This window comes from Neocloeon triangulifer, unplaced genomic scaffold, assembly GCF_031216515.1.
Source record: "Neocloeon triangulifer isolate White Clay Creek 2 clone unplaced genomic scaffold, ASM3121651v1 ptg000013l, whole genome shotgun sequence".
Classification (NCBI taxonomy): Eukaryota; Metazoa; Arthropoda; class Insecta; order Ephemeroptera; family Baetidae; genus Neocloeon; species Neocloeon triangulifer.
The window spans coordinates 1130645-1148114 of record NW_026775555.1 but is presented as its reverse complement, the minus strand read 5'-3'; the positions used below and the strand labels follow the sequence as shown (position 1 = coordinate 1148114).

At 36.2% G+C, this 17470-nt stretch overlaps 4 protein-coding genes across 8 annotated transcripts; 2 read left to right on the top strand and 2 right to left on the bottom strand.

The window, feature by feature from the left end:
- Positions 1–416: 416 nt before the first annotated feature.
- Positions 417–2881, bottom strand: LOC132199132 (GTP-binding protein Rit1; the record flags this gene model as incomplete). Its single annotated transcript, XM_059623641.1, has 4 exons — positions 417–2182; positions 2245–2510; positions 2569–2625; positions 2689–2881. Coding segments are annotated over 4 exons (762 nt in total), but the record flags the coding sequence as incomplete, so codon positions are not given.
- A 353-nt stretch (positions 2882–3234) lies between these two features.
- LOC132199131 (ARL14 effector protein-like) lies at positions 3235–4127 on the top strand. Its single transcript, XM_059623639.1, has 3 exons — positions 3235–3424; positions 3485–3628; positions 3790–4127. The coding sequence occupies exons 1-3, from the start codon at positions 3321–3323 to the stop codon at positions 3839–3841; spliced, it is 300 nt and encodes a 99-aa protein (XP_059479622.1). The 5' UTR covers positions 3235–3320; the 3' UTR covers positions 3842–4127.
- Positions 3858–4958, bottom strand: LOC132199130 (uncharacterized protein C15orf61 homolog). The gene is made up of 3 exons (XM_059623638.1): positions 4635–4958; positions 4123–4451; positions 3858–4064 (listed from the first exon to the last, which is right to left on the bottom strand). Coding segments are annotated over exons 1-3 (459 nt in total). The 5' UTR covers positions 4637–4958; the 3' UTR covers positions 3858–3936.
- LOC132199125 (threonine--tRNA ligase 1, cytoplasmic) lies at positions 4715–8715 on the top strand. 5 transcript variants are annotated; one of them, XM_059623628.1, is made up of 16 exons: positions 4715–4801; positions 5247–5496; positions 5699–5800; positions 5858–6012; positions 6067–6182; positions 6239–6372; positions 6428–6541; positions 6596–6739; positions 6790–6936; positions 6992–7257; positions 7314–7476; positions 7531–7668; positions 7718–7896; positions 7999–8288; positions 8343–8504; positions 8600–8715. In XM_059623628.1, exons 2-15 carry the CDS (start codon positions 5341–5343, stop codon positions 8486–8488), a joined length of 2250 nt encoding a protein of 749 aa, XP_059479611.1. In that variant the 5' UTR covers positions 4715–4801; positions 5247–5340; the 3' UTR covers positions 8489–8504; positions 8600–8715. The 5 variants fall into 5 exon arrangements, with proteins under 5 accessions (XP_059479611.1, XP_059479613.1, XP_059479609.1 ...); XM_059623626.1 differs by having other exon boundaries at positions 4738–4801; positions 5188–5496; XM_059623625.1 differs by having other exon boundaries at positions 4779–4902; positions 5188–5496.
- The last annotated feature ends 8755 nt before the right edge of the window (positions 8716–17470 follow it).

Below are 17470 nucleotides of genomic sequence, written 5' to 3'. Positions count from 1 at the left end.
AGTTTGGGAAAAAAATATTGTAAACATAATTTGCACTAATAAAATTAGTAATTTTTAATGACAAAACAAAAAAAATCAATATTTTCCTTACTTGACTTACTAACATTTTAGCAAGTGCAAAAAAATATACTATTTTTTTTGCCATAAAAATGAATAGGCGGCGGAATAGTAGTATTGCAAAATTTCGCTTGCATCTTGCTTGTGAAATTAAATCACCCTCCACACACAAAGTTAAAAATAATTCCTTCGCACGTGCATTGCTACTTCAAAGCACAGTTGCACACTATGCTGAGCTTGCTCTGTTTCCATCTAAATTCACTATAGACCAAAAGATCTAAAATATTGATTTTTTTACTATGAGCTCTTTTACTGACCGAGATTATAAGGAATATATTAATTAATGAAGCGCAAGAAAATTTTCAGTTAATGCCATAATTTTATTTGGAGTGGTATGAAATAGTCATTCATTAGGTAAAAATTATCAAATTAGTACAGGTTTACTTTTCCTCTTGTTAATCACTGAATAAAAGACTTAGATAGTTACAGGATAAAAATATCATGTCTTTGGTAGTTAATGATGAAAAAATTAAAAATTAATCATAAATTGTGACATATAGTGTGGTTAATTTAACAGTGATAACAATGGGAGCTGATAATGTGAATTCAGGGTGCAAAATATAATTGAGAGATGAATCATCAGGGCCAAATTATATTTAGCGTCATTAGACACTTGCGCCCAGTTCTCCCAGCACGGGGAACGCAATTACATTTAATAATATATAGAATATTTTTATTTAATCCATTCTTTTCAGAAGCAACGGAAACATTCGGCGCATATGTTGCGTTTCTGTCACTAATTACTTGTGCCTAACATTCGAGCAAATTCTCCAGCCAAGATATACAAAAATGAGCAATTAAACGTGTTTTGCCACTTGATAATGAATTGCAATCTCTCTGGGACATTTTCAGTATTTTCACACAGTTTGAAAAGCGAGTTTCCACAAATTTAATCCATTCGTTTGGCAAATGTATCAAATTGTCGTTGATTGTAAATCAAGGAACAATGCATTTTGCAAATGTAATATAAAATTCTAACAACAGTTTGTTATTGTAACGCATCATCAATATTTCCTTTGGTTGGTCAAAAATCACTTTCTGCCTATGTGCAAAAATTGGCAGCTGTAAAATTACTTCACAAATCACAATCAACGCTGAAGGTGCTTCGTTCGCAAGCTTTCAGAACACTGACTTGTTTTAACTCTCCACAACAGTAAATATATAATATGATATACTTTTTGCTAGACATTAAAACAACAACACATCATCAAATCCTCCTTTTCAACATTAGGACAAGCCTAATAGGGTCACTATCCAAGGGGAAGATTCTCTTTGGCATGCAAACCTCACAAGATGAGGCCGGTCGGAGATTACACATTAGTTGAGAGTAGACAAAAGTTGCGCCTCTTTGACAATAAATTATTTTTGTTTCAAGGGCGTCAATACACATTAAAATTGGCTATATGACATCAAAGAGGGTTAAAACAATATAAAAAATTACGACAAAGTACAAACAGATTGATTGGTCCTACACATTTTGTTTGACATTATATTATTCCCGCGCCATTCGAACAAATTCATAAATTTTCATTAATTTAAAAAAGTGCACCAATTAGAAGACGGTCCTCAAAAACCGCATCAATCAAATTGTGGCTATAGCTAGATACCTTTGCAAAACTTGTGGCTATTAGATCAATCTCAAGCTTTGTGCTTTTAACACACAAAAGCAATAAATTTCAAAATGCACATTATAGAGATCAACGAGTGGAACAGGGTCGTTGACGCCAACGGAACCACCCAAAGAGTGCCTCGACAAGATTGTTATCACTCATCTTGAGACTTTTCAAAGTACTGACAAATTTATTCTCCTTTCTTATCCTCAGTTTTGGTACCTGCTTGAATCTTTTTTGCGGAATACCACAGTGAAAATGTTGCGAAACCTGCGCCATTTGCTCTGCTTGTCCACCTTGGCAGATCCGTTGCCCATTTGATTTCGCTCGCGAGCTCGGATTTCTTTGACCAGAGAGTGAAAAGAGTCGTCCACAAAGTGACGCAAGGCTGCCGATGTCTCAAAAAACGGACAACCCAGCTGCTTGGCAAGCGCCTCTCCCTCCTCCGTAGACACCTAGGCAATGAAATTTCATATTAATATTCTTTATTGCTATTTTTTAATTTTTTTATTCTTACCTTTCGTTGTTTGTTGAGGTCAAATTTGTTTCCGACTAGAACCAAGGGAATATCGTCAGTGGCTCTGACCCTGCTGATCAGCTTTCTGTATTCAACAGCTTCTTGGAAACTTCGCCTGTCAGTTACGGAGTAGCAAATGATGAATCCCTCTCCACATCTCATGTATTGGTCTCGCATTGCAGTGAATTCAACCTGACCAGCAGTGTCCAAAATATCCAGCAATGCTGCCTCACCATCAATAACAGCCTGCTGTTGATACGCATCCTCTGTAAAATGAATAAATAATGGTTCTTGGTTTTTCACGTCTTGTTTAAACAAAATTACCAATAGTTGGATCGTGATAGTCCAAGAAACTGTGGCTCACAAACTGAAGAGTGAGGGCTGTAATTTAAATGGAACTGTTTTGAAAACAATTTCAAAAATCATGGGCGGCTCAAGACACACCTGATTTTCCTACACCTCCATCCCCTAGTACAACAATCCTGTACACCCTGAGGCCACCCCTGGTGGTTTGACCTTGGCCGTGGGATGCGAAGTACCCCAGGGTGGAGCCATCCTTGGCAGAGCCAGGGGTCGAGGCCGAGGCCCGTGGCGACACCACTTTATGCTTCGACACTTTGAGGCCGTGTTTGCCTGCTTAGACCTGCAAATGTTAAAAATTGTAATCACTTTGTCTCGCATTTCATTTTAGTCGTGGGGGTCGAGGGTGATCTTTGCCCGCACCTGAAAATCTGCTCTTCGCTTAGGTCCTGAGGCGGATGAGCGAGAAATGAAAGAAGTCTGCAAACATAGATGGCTGGCAGACACGGCTTTGCCGAGCAAGAAGATAAAATTCGGCACTAATCGTCCGGAAACAAATAAAAATATTTTGGTTAATAACTCATAATGGGGCCGCTTGCTGGGGCTTTTCCGTCTTCCGTCAGTCAATAACAAAAAACAGATGAATGTCCTCTGCCTTGACCTCCTTGGCGCGCCCCACTTTCCGGCCACGCCCACGCGTAGAATGTAAACATAACACAAAACCGCAAACACAAGACAATTTGAATCTTTATTTTCGTCTGCGATTAAAAATAATAATGGGCAGGAACAACCAAAGTAATCAGAACAAAAACAAACCTGGTGATTTCGACGTGTGGAGCAATCGAGAGAGACGAAAGTTGGCTCGGAAAATTTACACAGAGTAAGTAATATGAAAAATCATGTATTTTGCTACATAAATAATTTTTTTGCTCTATCAAAGGAGCAAGTTCCAGTACTTGTACAACGAAGAGGGGTTGCTCGTGAGCACAGGAGAGAACCTCTGCGACTGCAACATTCCTGAGTGCGGAGGTTGTCACTTCCCTTGTCCCAAATGCCGATCGTTGAAATGTGGACATGATTGCAGGTATTATTATTATGGAAATGAAAACTGCGGTCAATAATTTAGTCTTCAATTCTTTAAACAATTGCCTGATAAATGGCAAAACTTGAATTACATAGATCTACTATCTACTTTTCCTTAGATGAAAAAATTTCTATGAACTAAAATGTGAATATGAATTGCAGAAAAAATCGTAAATGGAGATATGAGACTATCAAGTGTGACTCCAGGCAATGAGTGCTTATGGAAAAGGAAAAAAATCAACAGCAGCATTCTCTCAATAATTTAATTTTAAACGCTTAGTAATACAAAGTGTGCAATTGTAAAAAATATTAATACACCGAACCTTTGTCTTCTTCATACAAGAAAAATATTGGCACTTGGTGTCCATTTAGGAAAACAATTTCAACATGTCTAATTAAATAAATCGCAGCTATGCCATAAGCTAGGCATGGAATACCTGTAAATTTTTAATCATAATATTTTCATATTTTTCTTTAAAAGTACAATATATATACCAAGATTTATGCATTTGATTGCTCTGAAGAACTTGTCCTCCAGTGCCAAGTCTTGCGGACTCCGTTTAGTGCAGTGATATTTTATGTACGGGTAACAGCCTGTGCGGAGAATGTGGTAGTTGCTGTTACCAACCTTCCAGTTGAAATGGGACATTCCCCACTGGTCGTCTTTGATGTCTTTGTAGCGAATGAAGTACGACGTCCATGGAGGCTCGTTGCACTGTTTGATGTAGGCCGAAAGCACCTCAGAGCCTCTGGGCAAATTTTTCATACTCTTTGCTGATTGAGAGAAATTTCGAGCTTGACGGATGAACATTTTCCTTTGAAACCTGAAAATATTTATCAATTTTATTAAATCAATTAAATTTTATTGAAAAAGCAGAGGAGAAATTAATAATTTAAAAATCAAAGAGATAAATTAAATTTATGCTTTCGTAAAAAAACATTGAATCATAAAAAGATACAATAAACCAAAAACTAGTTTTCATTTTATCAATCTAACAATAACGAACATTTTTCTTCTCAAAGGCCAGGCAGCACTTTTTTGTTAAATGCAGAATAGAAATTTCGCAGAAGGCGCGGCCACTGTGTCTGTGGTGACGTCACGTCAGCGATCAGTAGCATGGCGGACTCCATGTGCGACAATTCGGCATCGAGCAAACCAGATTCCACCGAAAAGGCATGAAATAACACTTTTTATTTTCGATTGCGATGTTGAGGCGGGTTTTTGAGTTGACCACCTTCAGTTTGAGACCGAAATCAATCAGGAGATTTGTCGCGGTTCGTTGAAATCCTTCGTCTTTTCTCTTGTCTTGATTTGCAGAGGCCCCTCTATTATTATTGTGGTTCACAATTTATATGTGATGCAGACATTGCAGACCAAATTACAGACGTTGCATCAGATTTTATTTATTTATATTATTACGTCTGCGGTATATCTTATCTTCACAATATGCAATACCGTTTAGTTATTTAAAAGCAAGTTTTCGCGCATATATATGTAGTGAAATGTTCAAAGTACATTATTAACAATTCTGATTCTGTCCACGTCCTCATTTTATTTAGGCAGAATAGAATTAAGTTTTTGACTCAAGAATAGCTATGAACTTTGGTGACTTGTCAAGTGCTGAAGGGTTGAGAGGCCTCGACGAGCATCTCGGCGAGCGCAGCTACGTCGACGGATTCGAGCCCTCCCAGGCGGACGTTGGCCTTTTTCAAATGATAACCTTGTCCAAAGTTCCCCAGTCGTTGCCGCATTTAATCCGCTGGTACAAGCACATTGAAAGTTTCGGCAGTGCCGTCAAGCTTTTTCCACCCTCGGCCTCAGTCATGACTGGAGGGTGCAAGAAAAACGGTAGTGCTGTTGCTCCACAGGTGAGAGCAGCGCATGACTTTGTGACTGGAGTTTTTTTTTTCAATTTTTTAATACACTTTTGTTATAATTATTTTGAAATAAAATAATTTTTTGCCATTTGTTGAGTTTTTTAGCATTAAAATAATATCTAATATATTTTTAAACCTATGTTTTTATAAATTCTTGTTTAAATCTTAATTAATTATTTCAATCTTGTTCCAGGTGGCATCTGAAGCGCCTTCCGGCAAAAAGGGGAAGGCAAAGGGAACCCCAAACAAGGGAGCTGGAAATGCCCCTAAAGGAGAATTGCCTCTCTTTATCAATGTAAGACTCCGTTGTTTCTTTTTTTTTTAAAGGAACAATTTAGATGTGAATTTTCAGGACCGATTGGTCATCTGGGACAAGTTGAAGCAATCATATCTTGATGATTTAGCTGCCAAAACTTCTGAAAAAATTGAAGTTACTCTGCCTGATGGCAAGATTGTGCAGGCCGAGTCTTGGCGCACCACACCCTATGATGTTGCCAAAGGCATCAGGTAATGCACGACGATTAGCTAAGATTTAAATCTTATAACTTCTGTCCGTTTTAGTCAGGGACTCGCTGACAACACAGTCATTGCCAAGGTCAATGGAGTACTTTGGGATTTGGACAGACCTTTGGAAGAGAGCGCCAAGCTGCAGCTTTTGAAGTTTGATGACGAAGAAGGCAATTTAAATTATAATCTGTAAAAAAAGGTTATTTTTTTTTTTTTTTTAATTCAGCTCAGCAAGTTTTTTGGCATTCAACTGCTCATATTCTCGGAGAGGCCATGGAAAAGGTCTACGGAGGTTTTTTGTGTTACGGACCTCCAATTGAAAATGGATTTTACTACGACATGTTTGTGGAAGGAAAGCAGGTATACTTTGCTTAAGACTCTCCACTAGCATTTGCATGATTCAAATTGTGTGCAGGTCAGCCAGTCTGATTTTAATACCCTTGAGACGGAAATGAAGAGCATTGTGAAAGAAAAGCAAAACTTTGAACGTCTGGAGGTCAGGAAAGAGGTTTTACTGGATATGTTCAAAGTATTTTTTTATAATTGAATCTTGATCAAATTCTATATAATTTTGTTTCTTCAGTACAATCCATTCAAACTTCGCATCCTGAACGAAAAGGTCACAACCCCTACCACCACCATTTACAGGTGTGGGCCCCTCATTGATCTGTGCAGAGGTCCTCACGTGAGGCACACTGGAAAGGTCAAGGCTCTCAAGGTCACCAAGGTAATCAATCTAAGTAAAACCGAAAACAGTTATCGAATAAGTTTTTTTAGAATTCCGCATCCTATTGGGAAGGCAAGGCAGACAAAGAATCGTTGCAGCGCATTTATGGCATCTCGTTCCCTGATAACAAACAATTGAAAGAGTGGGAGAAGTTCCAGGAAGAGGCAGCCAAGAGGGACCATAGGAAACTCGGAAAGGTTTGATCCATATTTTATTTTTAAGCCACCAACTAATTTACACATTCGTTTTCAGGAACAAGAATTGTTTTTCTTCCACGAGCTGAGTCCTGGGTCTTGCTTCTTCCTGCCCAAAGGAGCAGTGATATACAATAGGCTGATCGAGTTCATCCGTGAAGAGTACTGGAAGAGAGGCTTCAAGGAGGTGGTCTCGCCCAACATTTACAACTCAAAGCTGTGGCAAACCTCTGGCCATTGGGCCCACTATGCTGAGAACATGTTCAGCTTTGAGGTTGAGAAGGAGACTTACGCCCTAAAGCCCATGAACTGTCCTGGTCACTGGTGTGTAGTTTGATATTGGACGTAGCAATAATTAATTTTTGCGGTTCTTTTCACAGCTTGATGTTCGACACCCGCCCACGCTCATGGAGGGAACTCCCCCTGCGGTTTGCAGACTTTGGAGTTTTGCACAGAAATGAGCTTTCTGGTGCCCTGTCTGGTCTCACTCGTGTCAGACGATTCCAGCAGGATGATGCTCACATTTTTTGCACTGTGGAACAGGTATACACTTGACAAAGAAGTTGTAAAATAAAAATATTTACATTTGACGCCTAGATCAAGGAAGAGATGTTGGGAGCTCTTGATTTCCTGAGACACGTTTACACCATTTTCGGATTTACCTTCCAACTTCGCCTCTCAACAAGACCAGAAACTTTCCTTGGAGAAATTTCCGTTTGGGATGATGCGGAAAAGGTAAGAATAATTATTTGGCTATAACAACACCTGACAAAGTCAATCACAGCAATTGGCTGACAGTCTAGACGCTTTTGGTTCGCCGTGGACTTTGAATCCAGGTGACGGTGCCTTTTACGGACCAAAAATCGACATCACCATCAATGATGCCTTGAAGAGGCCCTTCCAGTGCGCCACAATCCAGTTGGACTTCCAGCTGCCCATTCGTTTCAACCTGAACTACATCAAGTAAATATCTTTTTGGACATGGAATTAATAAAAAAAAAATCAATATAATTGAAGAAATGGTATTGAATAGCTCTTTACTTAATATTTTATTTTGTCCTGCAGTGATACTGGTGAAAAGATTCGTCCTGTGATCATTCACCGAGCCATCCTGGGGTCTGTCGAGCGAATGATCGCCATCCTGACCGAATCGTGCGCTGGAAAGTGGCCTTTCTGGCTATCACCCAGGCAGTGCACCGTGGTGCCTGTAGGTCCTCAGTTTGATTCTTACGCTGAAGAGGTGCGGAAGATCATTTACGACGCTGGGTTCATGTGTGACGCTGACACGGATGCCGGAGACCTGATGAACAAGAAAATCAGAAACGCTCAGCTCGCCCAGTACAACTTCATTTTAGGTACAGGATACGCATTTATTAAAATTTTATTTCTCACAAATTCTCTAATTTCAGTGGTTGGTGAGCGGGAAAAGACTGCACGCACCGTCAATGTCCGCACAAGAGACAACAAAGTGCATGGCGAGTTTTCCATAGATGAAGTCGTCAGCAAATTCAAGGGCCTCAGAGACTCGCGCACCAATTGTGAAGACACGTTTTAGTTACATTTGCACCATTGTGAGTACCAAACACGCATGCATTTTTATTTCTGCATGATCAAGGAGATTCGGATATTCTCAAATTAAGGCGTTTGTTCGAATTATGATTCACAGATTTATGAAGGAAATCCCAGTTGGGCGTCAACCCACGCTTCTCAAAGGCAACCGTTTCGCATCATTTTGTCTTTATTTAAAAATAAAAAATTGAAAGCTCTCTCTTGAGAAAAAAATCCGTGTTTTCCGTCCAAATCCTTAATTTTTAATTGGGTGCTACTAGATGGTAAATTTTTTTTAAATATCGCTTTTTTCATATTGTATAAATTAAATTTGGACTTTTGCTGTGCCATCTGCTTGATCAATTTTACAAATAGTTAATGACCTAAAAATAATGAAAAGCACTTCGAACATTTCTCAACAGATTTCCAACAGAACATCCAATTTCTTGTGCATTTTTGCTCTTTTCAATAGCTTGTTGTGGGATTCAACTGTCTAGAACTGATTCAGGCTAAATTAAGTCGCCCTAATTAAATTTGCGTTTTTTTTTAGTCTGCATGTGATATAGGGTGGTGTCAAGCATCTTATAGTTTAAGTTGACAGGCTTCTTTTTTTCTTCTAAATAAATGAATGTCGTGACATCACCCGCCTAGTGGCCTGACTGGATAATTAGATTTGGCGGTGAGCTAACTTTAGCAGTGTAGTGTTTTATTTTTTCTCTAATCCGGTGCGAGAAACCCTTCATAGTCGGCAATCCAATGTCATAATTGAGAGTCAGCAAATCAATAAGATTCCAAGAACTTGCACCACCACTTCCTCGATGAAAACGCACAGACCATATTCGGCGCGCTCTTGCGCCTGCAGAGAGAAATCGACAAGATCATTTTTAGTTTTCAGTTGCGATTTACTCGCTTGGCCTCAATATCGAGCTTCTTGTTTCTTGCTTAACACATCATTATGCCTACAGTTTCATTCGTTTAATTCGTTTCATTATTTACTCTTATTTAAATCACAATCATATATATTATTTGAAACCTCCGCAGTAATTATTTACATAGTGTTACAATGATTTATATGAAAGTTTTTTATATGGAATCACACAAAAAAATTCTTGATTGACTTGTAGTGAGAGAAAATGCGATAAAATACTCATATAACTCCTGCGTCAACTTTGAAGACAATTTTTGATGAGGCGAAAAATAGTGCAGTTTAATAGTCCTTGAGTAACGGGATTGTGTCATTTTATATAATTCCTGCGTCTTTAAACGTTTCAAGTCGTCGATTTTGAAAACAATTTTTTAGACGAGGCGAAAAATAGTGCAGTTTAATAGTCCTTGAGTAACAGGATTGTGTAATTTTATATAATTCCTGCGTCTTTAAACGTTTCTAGTCGTCAATTTTGAAAATAATTTTTTAGACGAGGCGAAAAATAGTGCAGTTTAATAGTCCTTGAGTAACAGGATTGTGTCATTTTATATAATTCCTGCGTCTTTAAACGTTTCAAGTCGTCGATTTTGAAAACAATTTTTTAGACGAGGCGAAAAATAGTGCAGTTTAATAGTCCTTGAGTAACAGGATTGTGTCATTTTATATAATTCCTGCGTCTTTAAACGTTTCAAGTCGTCGATTTTGAAAACAATTTTTTAGACGAGGCGAAAAATAGTGCAGTTTAATAGTCCTTGAGTAACAGGATTGTGTCATTTTATATAATTCCTGCGTCTTTAAACGTTTCAAGTCGTCGATTTTGAAAACAATTTTTTAGACGAGGCGAAAAATAGTGCAGTTTAATAGTCCTTGAGTAACAGGATTGTGTCATTTTATATAATTCCTTCGTCTTTAAACGTTTCAAGTCGTCGATTTTGAAAACAATTTTTTTGACGGGGCGAAAAATAGTGCAGTTTAATAGTCCTTGAGTAACGGGATTGTGTAATTTTATATAATTCCTGCGTCTTTAAACGTTTCAAGTCGTCGATTTTGAAAACAATTTTTTAGAGGAGGCGAAAAATAGTGCAGTTTAATAGTCCTTGAGTAACAGGATTGTGTCATTTTATATAATTCCTGCGTCTTTAAACGTTTCAAGTCGTCGATTTTGAAAACAATTTTTTAGAGGAGGCGAAAAATAGTGCAGTTTAATAGTCCTTGAGTAACGGGATTGTGTAATTTTATATAATTCCTGCGTCTTTAAACGTTTCAAGTCGTCGATTTTGAAAACAATTTTTTAGAGGAGGCGAAAAATAGTGCAGTTTAATAGTCCTTGAGTAACAGGATTGTGTCATTTTATATAATTCCTGCGTCTTTAAACGTTTCAAGTCGTCGATTTTGAAAACAATTTTTTAGACGAGGCGAAAAATAGTGCAGTTTAATAGTCCTTGTGTAACAGGATTGTGTCATTTTATACAATTCCTGCGTCTTTAAACGTTTCAAGTCGTCGATTTTGAAAACAATTTTTTAGACGAGGCGAAAAATAGTGCAGTTTAATAGTCCTTGAGTAACAGGATTGTGTCATTTTATATAATACCTGCGTCTTTAAACGTTTCAAGTCGTCGATTTTGAAAACAATTTTTTAGACGAGGCGAAAAATAGTGCAGTTTAATAGTCCTTGTGTAACAGGATTGTGTCATTTTATATAATTCCTGCGTCTTTAAACGTTTCAAGTCGTCGATTTTGAAAACAATTTTTTAGACGAGGCGAAAAATAGTGCAGTTTAATAGTCCTTGAGTAACAGGATTGTGTCATTTTATATAATTCCTGCGTCTTTAAACGTTTCAAGTCGTCGATTTTGAAAACAATTTTTTAGACGAGGCGAAAAATAGTGCAGTTTAATAGTCCTTGAGTAACAGGATTGTGTCATTTTATATAATTCCTGCGTCTTTAAACGTTTCAAGTCGTCGATTTTGAAAACAATTTTTTAGACGAGGCGAAAAATAGTGCAGTTTAATAGTCCTTGAGTAACAGGATTGTGTCATTTTATATAATTCCTGCGTCTTTAAACGTTTCAAGTCGTCGATTTTGAAAACAATTTTTTAGACGAGGCGAAAAATAGTGCAGTTTAATAGTCCTTGTGTAACAGGATTGTGTCATTTTATATAATTCCTGCGTCTTTAAACGTTTCAAGTCGTCGATTTTGAAAACAATTTTTTAGACGAGGCGAAAAATAGTGCAGTTTAATAGTCCTTGAGTAACAGGATTGTGTCATTTTATATAATTCCTGCGTCTTTAAACGTTTCAAGTCGTCGATTTTGAAAACAATTTTTTAGACGAGGCGAAAAATAGTGCAGTTTAATAGTCCTTGAGTAACAGGATTGTGTCATTTTATATAATACCTGCGTCTTTAAACGTTTCAAGTCGTCGATTTTGAAAACAATTTTTTAGACGAGGCGAAAAATAGTGCAGTTTAATAGTCCTTGAGTAACAGGATTGTGTCATTTTATATAATTCCTGCGTCTTTAAACGTTTCAAGTCGTCGATTTTGAAAACAATTTTTTAGACGAGGCGAAAAATAGTGCAGTTTAATAGTCCTTGAGTAACAGGATTGTGTCATTTTATATAATACCTGCGTCTTTAAACGTTTCAAGTCGTCGATTTTGAAAACAATTTTTTAGACGAGGCGAAAAATAGTGCAGTTTAATAGTCCTTGAGTAACAGGATTGTGTCATTTTATATAATTCCTGCGTCTTTAAACGTTTCAAGTCGTCGATTTTGAAAACAATTTTTTAGACGAGGCGAAAAATAGTGCAGTTTAATAGTCCTTGAGTAACAGGATTGTGTCATTTTATATAATTCCTGCGTCTTTAAACGTTTCAAGTCGTCGATTTTGAAAACAATTTTTTAGACGAGGCTAAAAATAGTGAAGTTTAATAGTCCTTGAGTAACAGGATTGTGTCATTTTATATAATTCCTGCGTCTTTAAACGTTTCAAGTCGTCGATTTTGAAAACAATTTTTTAGACGAGGCGAAAAATAGTGCAGTTTAATAGTCCTTGAGTAACAGGATTGTGTCATTTTATATAATTCCTGCGTCTTTAAACGTTTCAAGTCGTCGATTTTGAAAACAATTTTTTAGATGAGGCGAAAAATAGTGCAGTTTAATAGTCCTTGAGTAACAGGATTGTGTCATTTTATATAATACCTGCGTCTTTAAACGTTTCAAGTCGTCGATTTTGAAAACAATTTTTTAGACGAGGCGAAAAATAGTGCAGTTTAATAGTCCTTGAGTAACAGGATTGTGTCATTTTATATAATTCCTGCGTCTTTAAACGTTTCAAGTCGTCGATTTTGAAAACAATTTTTTAGACGAGGCGAAAAATAGTGCAGTTTAATAGTCCTTGTGTAACAGGATTGTGTCATTTTATATAATTCCTGCGTCTTTAAACGTTTCAAGTCGTCGATTTTGAAAACAATTTTTTAGACGAGGCGAAAAATAGTGCAGTTTAATAGTCCTTGAGTAACAGGATTGTGTCATTTTATATAATACCTGCGTCTTTAAACGTTTCAAGTCGTCGATTTTGAAAACAATTTATAGACGAGGCGAAAAATAGTGCAGTTTAATAGTCCTTGTGTAACAGGATTGTGTCATTTTATATAATTCCTGCGTCTTTAAACGTTTCAAGTCGTCGATTTTGAAAACAATTTTTAAGACGAGGCGAAAAATAGTGCAGTTTAATAGTCCTTGTGTTACAGGATTGTGTCATTTTATATAATTCCTGCGTCTTTAAACGTTTCAAGTCGTCGATTTTGAAAACAATTTTTTAGACGAGGCGAAAAATAGTGCAGTTTAATAGTCCTTGAGTAACAGGATTGTGTCATTTTATATAATACCTGCGTCTTTAAACGTTTCAAGTCGTCGATTTTGAAAACAATTTTTTAGACGAGGCGAAAAATAGTGCAGTTTAATAGTCCTTGTGTAACAGGATTGTGTCATTTTATATAATTCCTGCGTCTTTAAACGTTTCAAGTCGTCGATTTTGAAAACAATTTTTTAGACGAGGCGAAAAATAGTGCAGTTTAATAGTCCTTGAGTAACAGGATTGTGTCATTTTATATAATTCCTGCGTCTTTAAACGTTTCAAATCGTCGATTTTGAAAACAATTTTTTAGACGAGGCGAAAAATAGTGCAGTTTAATAGTCCTTGAGTAACAGGATTGTGTCATTTTATATAATTCCTGCGTCTTTAAACGTTTCAAGTCGTCGATTATGAAAACAATTTTTTAGACGAGGCGAAAAATAGTGCAGTTTAATAGTCCTTGTGTAACAGGATTGTGTCATTTTATATAATTCCTGCGTCTTTAAACGTTTCTAGTCGTCAATTTTGAAAATAATTTTTTTAGACGAGGCGAAAAATAGTGCAGTTTAATAGCCCTTGAGTAACAGGATTGTGTCATTTTATATAATTCCTGCGTCTTTAAACGTTTCAAGTCGTCGATTTTGAAAACAATTTTTTAGACGAGGCTAAAAATAGTGCAGTTTAATAGTCCTTGAGTAACAGGATTGTGTCATTTTATATAATTCCTGCGTCTTTAAACGTTTCAAGTCGTCGATTTTGAAAACAATTTTTTAGACGAGGCGAAAAATAGTGCAGTTTAATAGTCCTTGAGTAACAGGATTGTGTCATTTTATATAATTCCTGCGTCTTTAAACGTTTCAAGTCGTCGATTATGAAAACAATTTTTTAGACGAGGCGAAAAATAGTGCAGTTTAATAGTCCTTGTGTAACAGGATTGTGTCATTTTATATAATTCCTGCGTCTTTAAACGTTTCTAGTCGTCAATTTTGAAAATAATTTTTTTAGACGAGGCGAAAAATAGTGCAGTTTAATAGCCCTTGAGTAACAGGATTGTGTCATTTTATATAATTCCTGCGTCTTTAAACGTTTCAAGTCGTCGATTTTGAAAACAATTTTTTAGACGAGGCGAAAAATAGTGCAGTTTAATAGTCCTTGAGTAACAGGATTGTGTCATTTTATATAATTCCTGCGTCTTTAAACGTTTCAAGTCGTCGATTTTGAAAACAATTTTTTAGACGAGGCGAAAAATAGTGCAGTTTAATAGTCCTTGAGTAACAGGATTGTGTCATTTTATATAATTCCTGCGTCTTTAAACGTTTCAAGTCGTCGATTTTGAAAACAATTTTTTAGACGAGGCGAAAAATAGTGCAGTTTAATAGTCCTTGAGTAACAGGATTGTGTCATTTTATATAATTCCTGCGTCTTTAAACGTTTCAAGTCGTCGATTTTGAAAACAATTTTTTAGACGAGGCGAAAAATAGTGCAGTTTAATAGTCCTTGTGTAACAGGATTGTGTCATTTTATATAATTCCTGCGTCTTTAAACGTTTCAAGTCGTCGATTTTGAAAACAATTTTTTAGACGAGGCTAAAAATAGTGCAGTTTAATAGTCCTTGTGTAACAGGATTGTGTCATTTTATATAATTCCTGCGTCTTTAAACGTTTCAAGTCGTCGATTTTGAAAACAATTTTTTAGACGAGGCTAAAAATAGTGCAGTTTAATAGTCCTTGAGTAACAGGATTGTGTCATTTTATATAATTCCTGCGTCTTTAAACGTTTCAAGTCGTCGATTTTGAAAACAATTTTTTAGACGAGGCGAAAAATAGTGCAGTTTAATAGTCCTTGAGTAACAGGATTGTGTCATTTTATATAATTCCTGCGTCTTTAAACGTTTCAAGTCGTCGATTTTGAAAACAATTTTTTAGACGAGGCGAAAAATAGTGCAGTTTAATAGTCCTTGAGTAACAGGATTGTGTCATTTTATATAATTCCTGCGTCTTTAAACGTTTCAAGTCGTCGATTTTGAAAACAATTTTTTAGACGAGGCGAAAAATAGTGCAGTTTAATAGTCCTTGAGTAACAGGATTGTGTCATTTTATATAATTCCTGCGTCTTTAAACGTTTCAAGTCGTCGATTTTGAAAACAATTTTTTAGACGAGGCTAAAAATAGTGCAGTTTAATAGTCCTTGAGTAACAGGATTGTGTCATTTTATATAATTCCTGCGTCTTTAAACGTTTCAAGTCGTCGATTTTGAAAACAATTTTTTAGACGAGGCGAAAAATAGTGCAGTTTAATAGTCCTTGAGTAACAGGATTGTGTCATTTTATATAATTCCTGCGTCTTTAAACGTTTCAAGTCGTCGATTTTGAAAACAATTTTTTAGACGAGGCGAAAAATAGTGCAGTTTAATAGTCCTTGAGTAACAGGATTGTGTCATTTTATATAATTCCTGCATCTTTAAACGTTTCAAGTCGTCGATTTTGAAAACAATTTTTTAGACGAGGCGAAAAATAGTGCAGTTTAATAGTCCTTGAGTAACAGGATTGTGTCATTTTATATAATTCCTGCGTCTTTAAACGTTTCAAGTCGTCGATTTTGAAAACAATTTTTTAGACGAGGCGAAAAATAGTGCAGTTTAATAGTCTTTGTGTAACAGGATTGTGTCATTTTATATAATTCCTGCGTCTTTAAACGTTTCAAGTCGTCGATTTTGAAAACAATTTTTTAGACGAGGCGAAAAATAGTGCAGTTTAATAGTCCTTGAGTAACAGGATTGTGTCATTTTATATAATACCTGCGTCTTTAAACGTTTCAAGTCGTCAATTTTGAAAACAATTTATAGACGAGGCGAAAAATAGTGCAGTTTAATAGTCCTTGTGTAACAGGATTGTGTCATTTTATATAATTCCTGCGTCTTTAAACGTTTCAAGTCGTCGATTTTGAAAACAATTTTTTAGACGAGGCGAAAAATAGTGCAGTTTAATAGTCCTTGAGTAACAGGATTGTGTCATTTTATATAATTCCTGCGTCTTTAAACGTTTCAAGTCGTCGATTTTGAAAACAATTTTTTAGACGAGGCGAAAAATAGTGCAGTTTAATAGTCCTTGAGTAACAGGATTGTGTCATTTTATATAATTCCTGCGTCTTTAAACGTTTCAAGTCGTCGATTTTGAAAACAATTTTTTAGACGAGGCGAAAAATAGTGCAGTTTAATAGTCCTTGAGTAACAGGATTGTGTCATTTTATATAATTCCTGCGTCTTTAAACGTTTCAAGTCGTCGATTTTGAAAACAATTTTTTAGACGAGGCGAAAAATAGTGCAGTTTAATAGTCCTTGAGTAACAGGATTGTGTCATTTTATATAATTCCTGCGTCTTTAAACGTTTCAAGTCGTCGATTTTGAAAACAATTTTTTAGACGAGGCGAAAAATAGTGCAGTTTAATAGTCCTTGAGTAACAGGATTGTGTCATTTTATATAATACCTGCGTCTTTAAACGTTTCAAGTCGTCGATTTTGAAAACAATTTATAGACGAGGCGAAAAATAGTGCAGTTTAATAGTCCTTGTGTAACAGGATTGTGTCATTTTATATAATTCCTGCGTCTTTAAACGTTTCAAGTCGTCGATTTTGAAAACAATTTTTTAGACGAGGCGAAAAATAGTGCAGTTTAATAGTCCTTGAGTAACAGGATTGTGTCATTTTATATAATTCCTGCGTCTTTAAACGTTTCAAGTCGTCGATTTTGAAAACAATTTTTTAGACGAGGCGAAAAATAGTGCAGTTTAATAGTCCTTGAGTAACAGGATTGTGTCATTTTATATAATTCCTGCGTCTTTAAACGTTTCAAGTCGTCGATTTTGAAAACAATTTTTTAGACGAGGCTAAAAATAGTGCAGTTTAATAGTCCTTGTGTAACAGGATTGTGTCATTTTATATAATTCCTGCGTCTTTAAACGTTTCAAGTCGTCGATTATGAAAACAATTTTTTAGACGAGGCGAAAAATAGTTCAGTTTAATAGTCCTTGTGTAACAGGATTGTGTCATTTTATATAATTCCTGCGTCTTTAAACGTTTCAAGTCGTCGATTTTGAAAACAATTTTTTAGACGAGGCGAAAAATAGTGCAGTTTAATAGTCCTTGTGTAACAGGATTGTGTCATTTTATATAATTCCTGCGTCTTTAAACGTTTCAAGTCGTCGATTTTG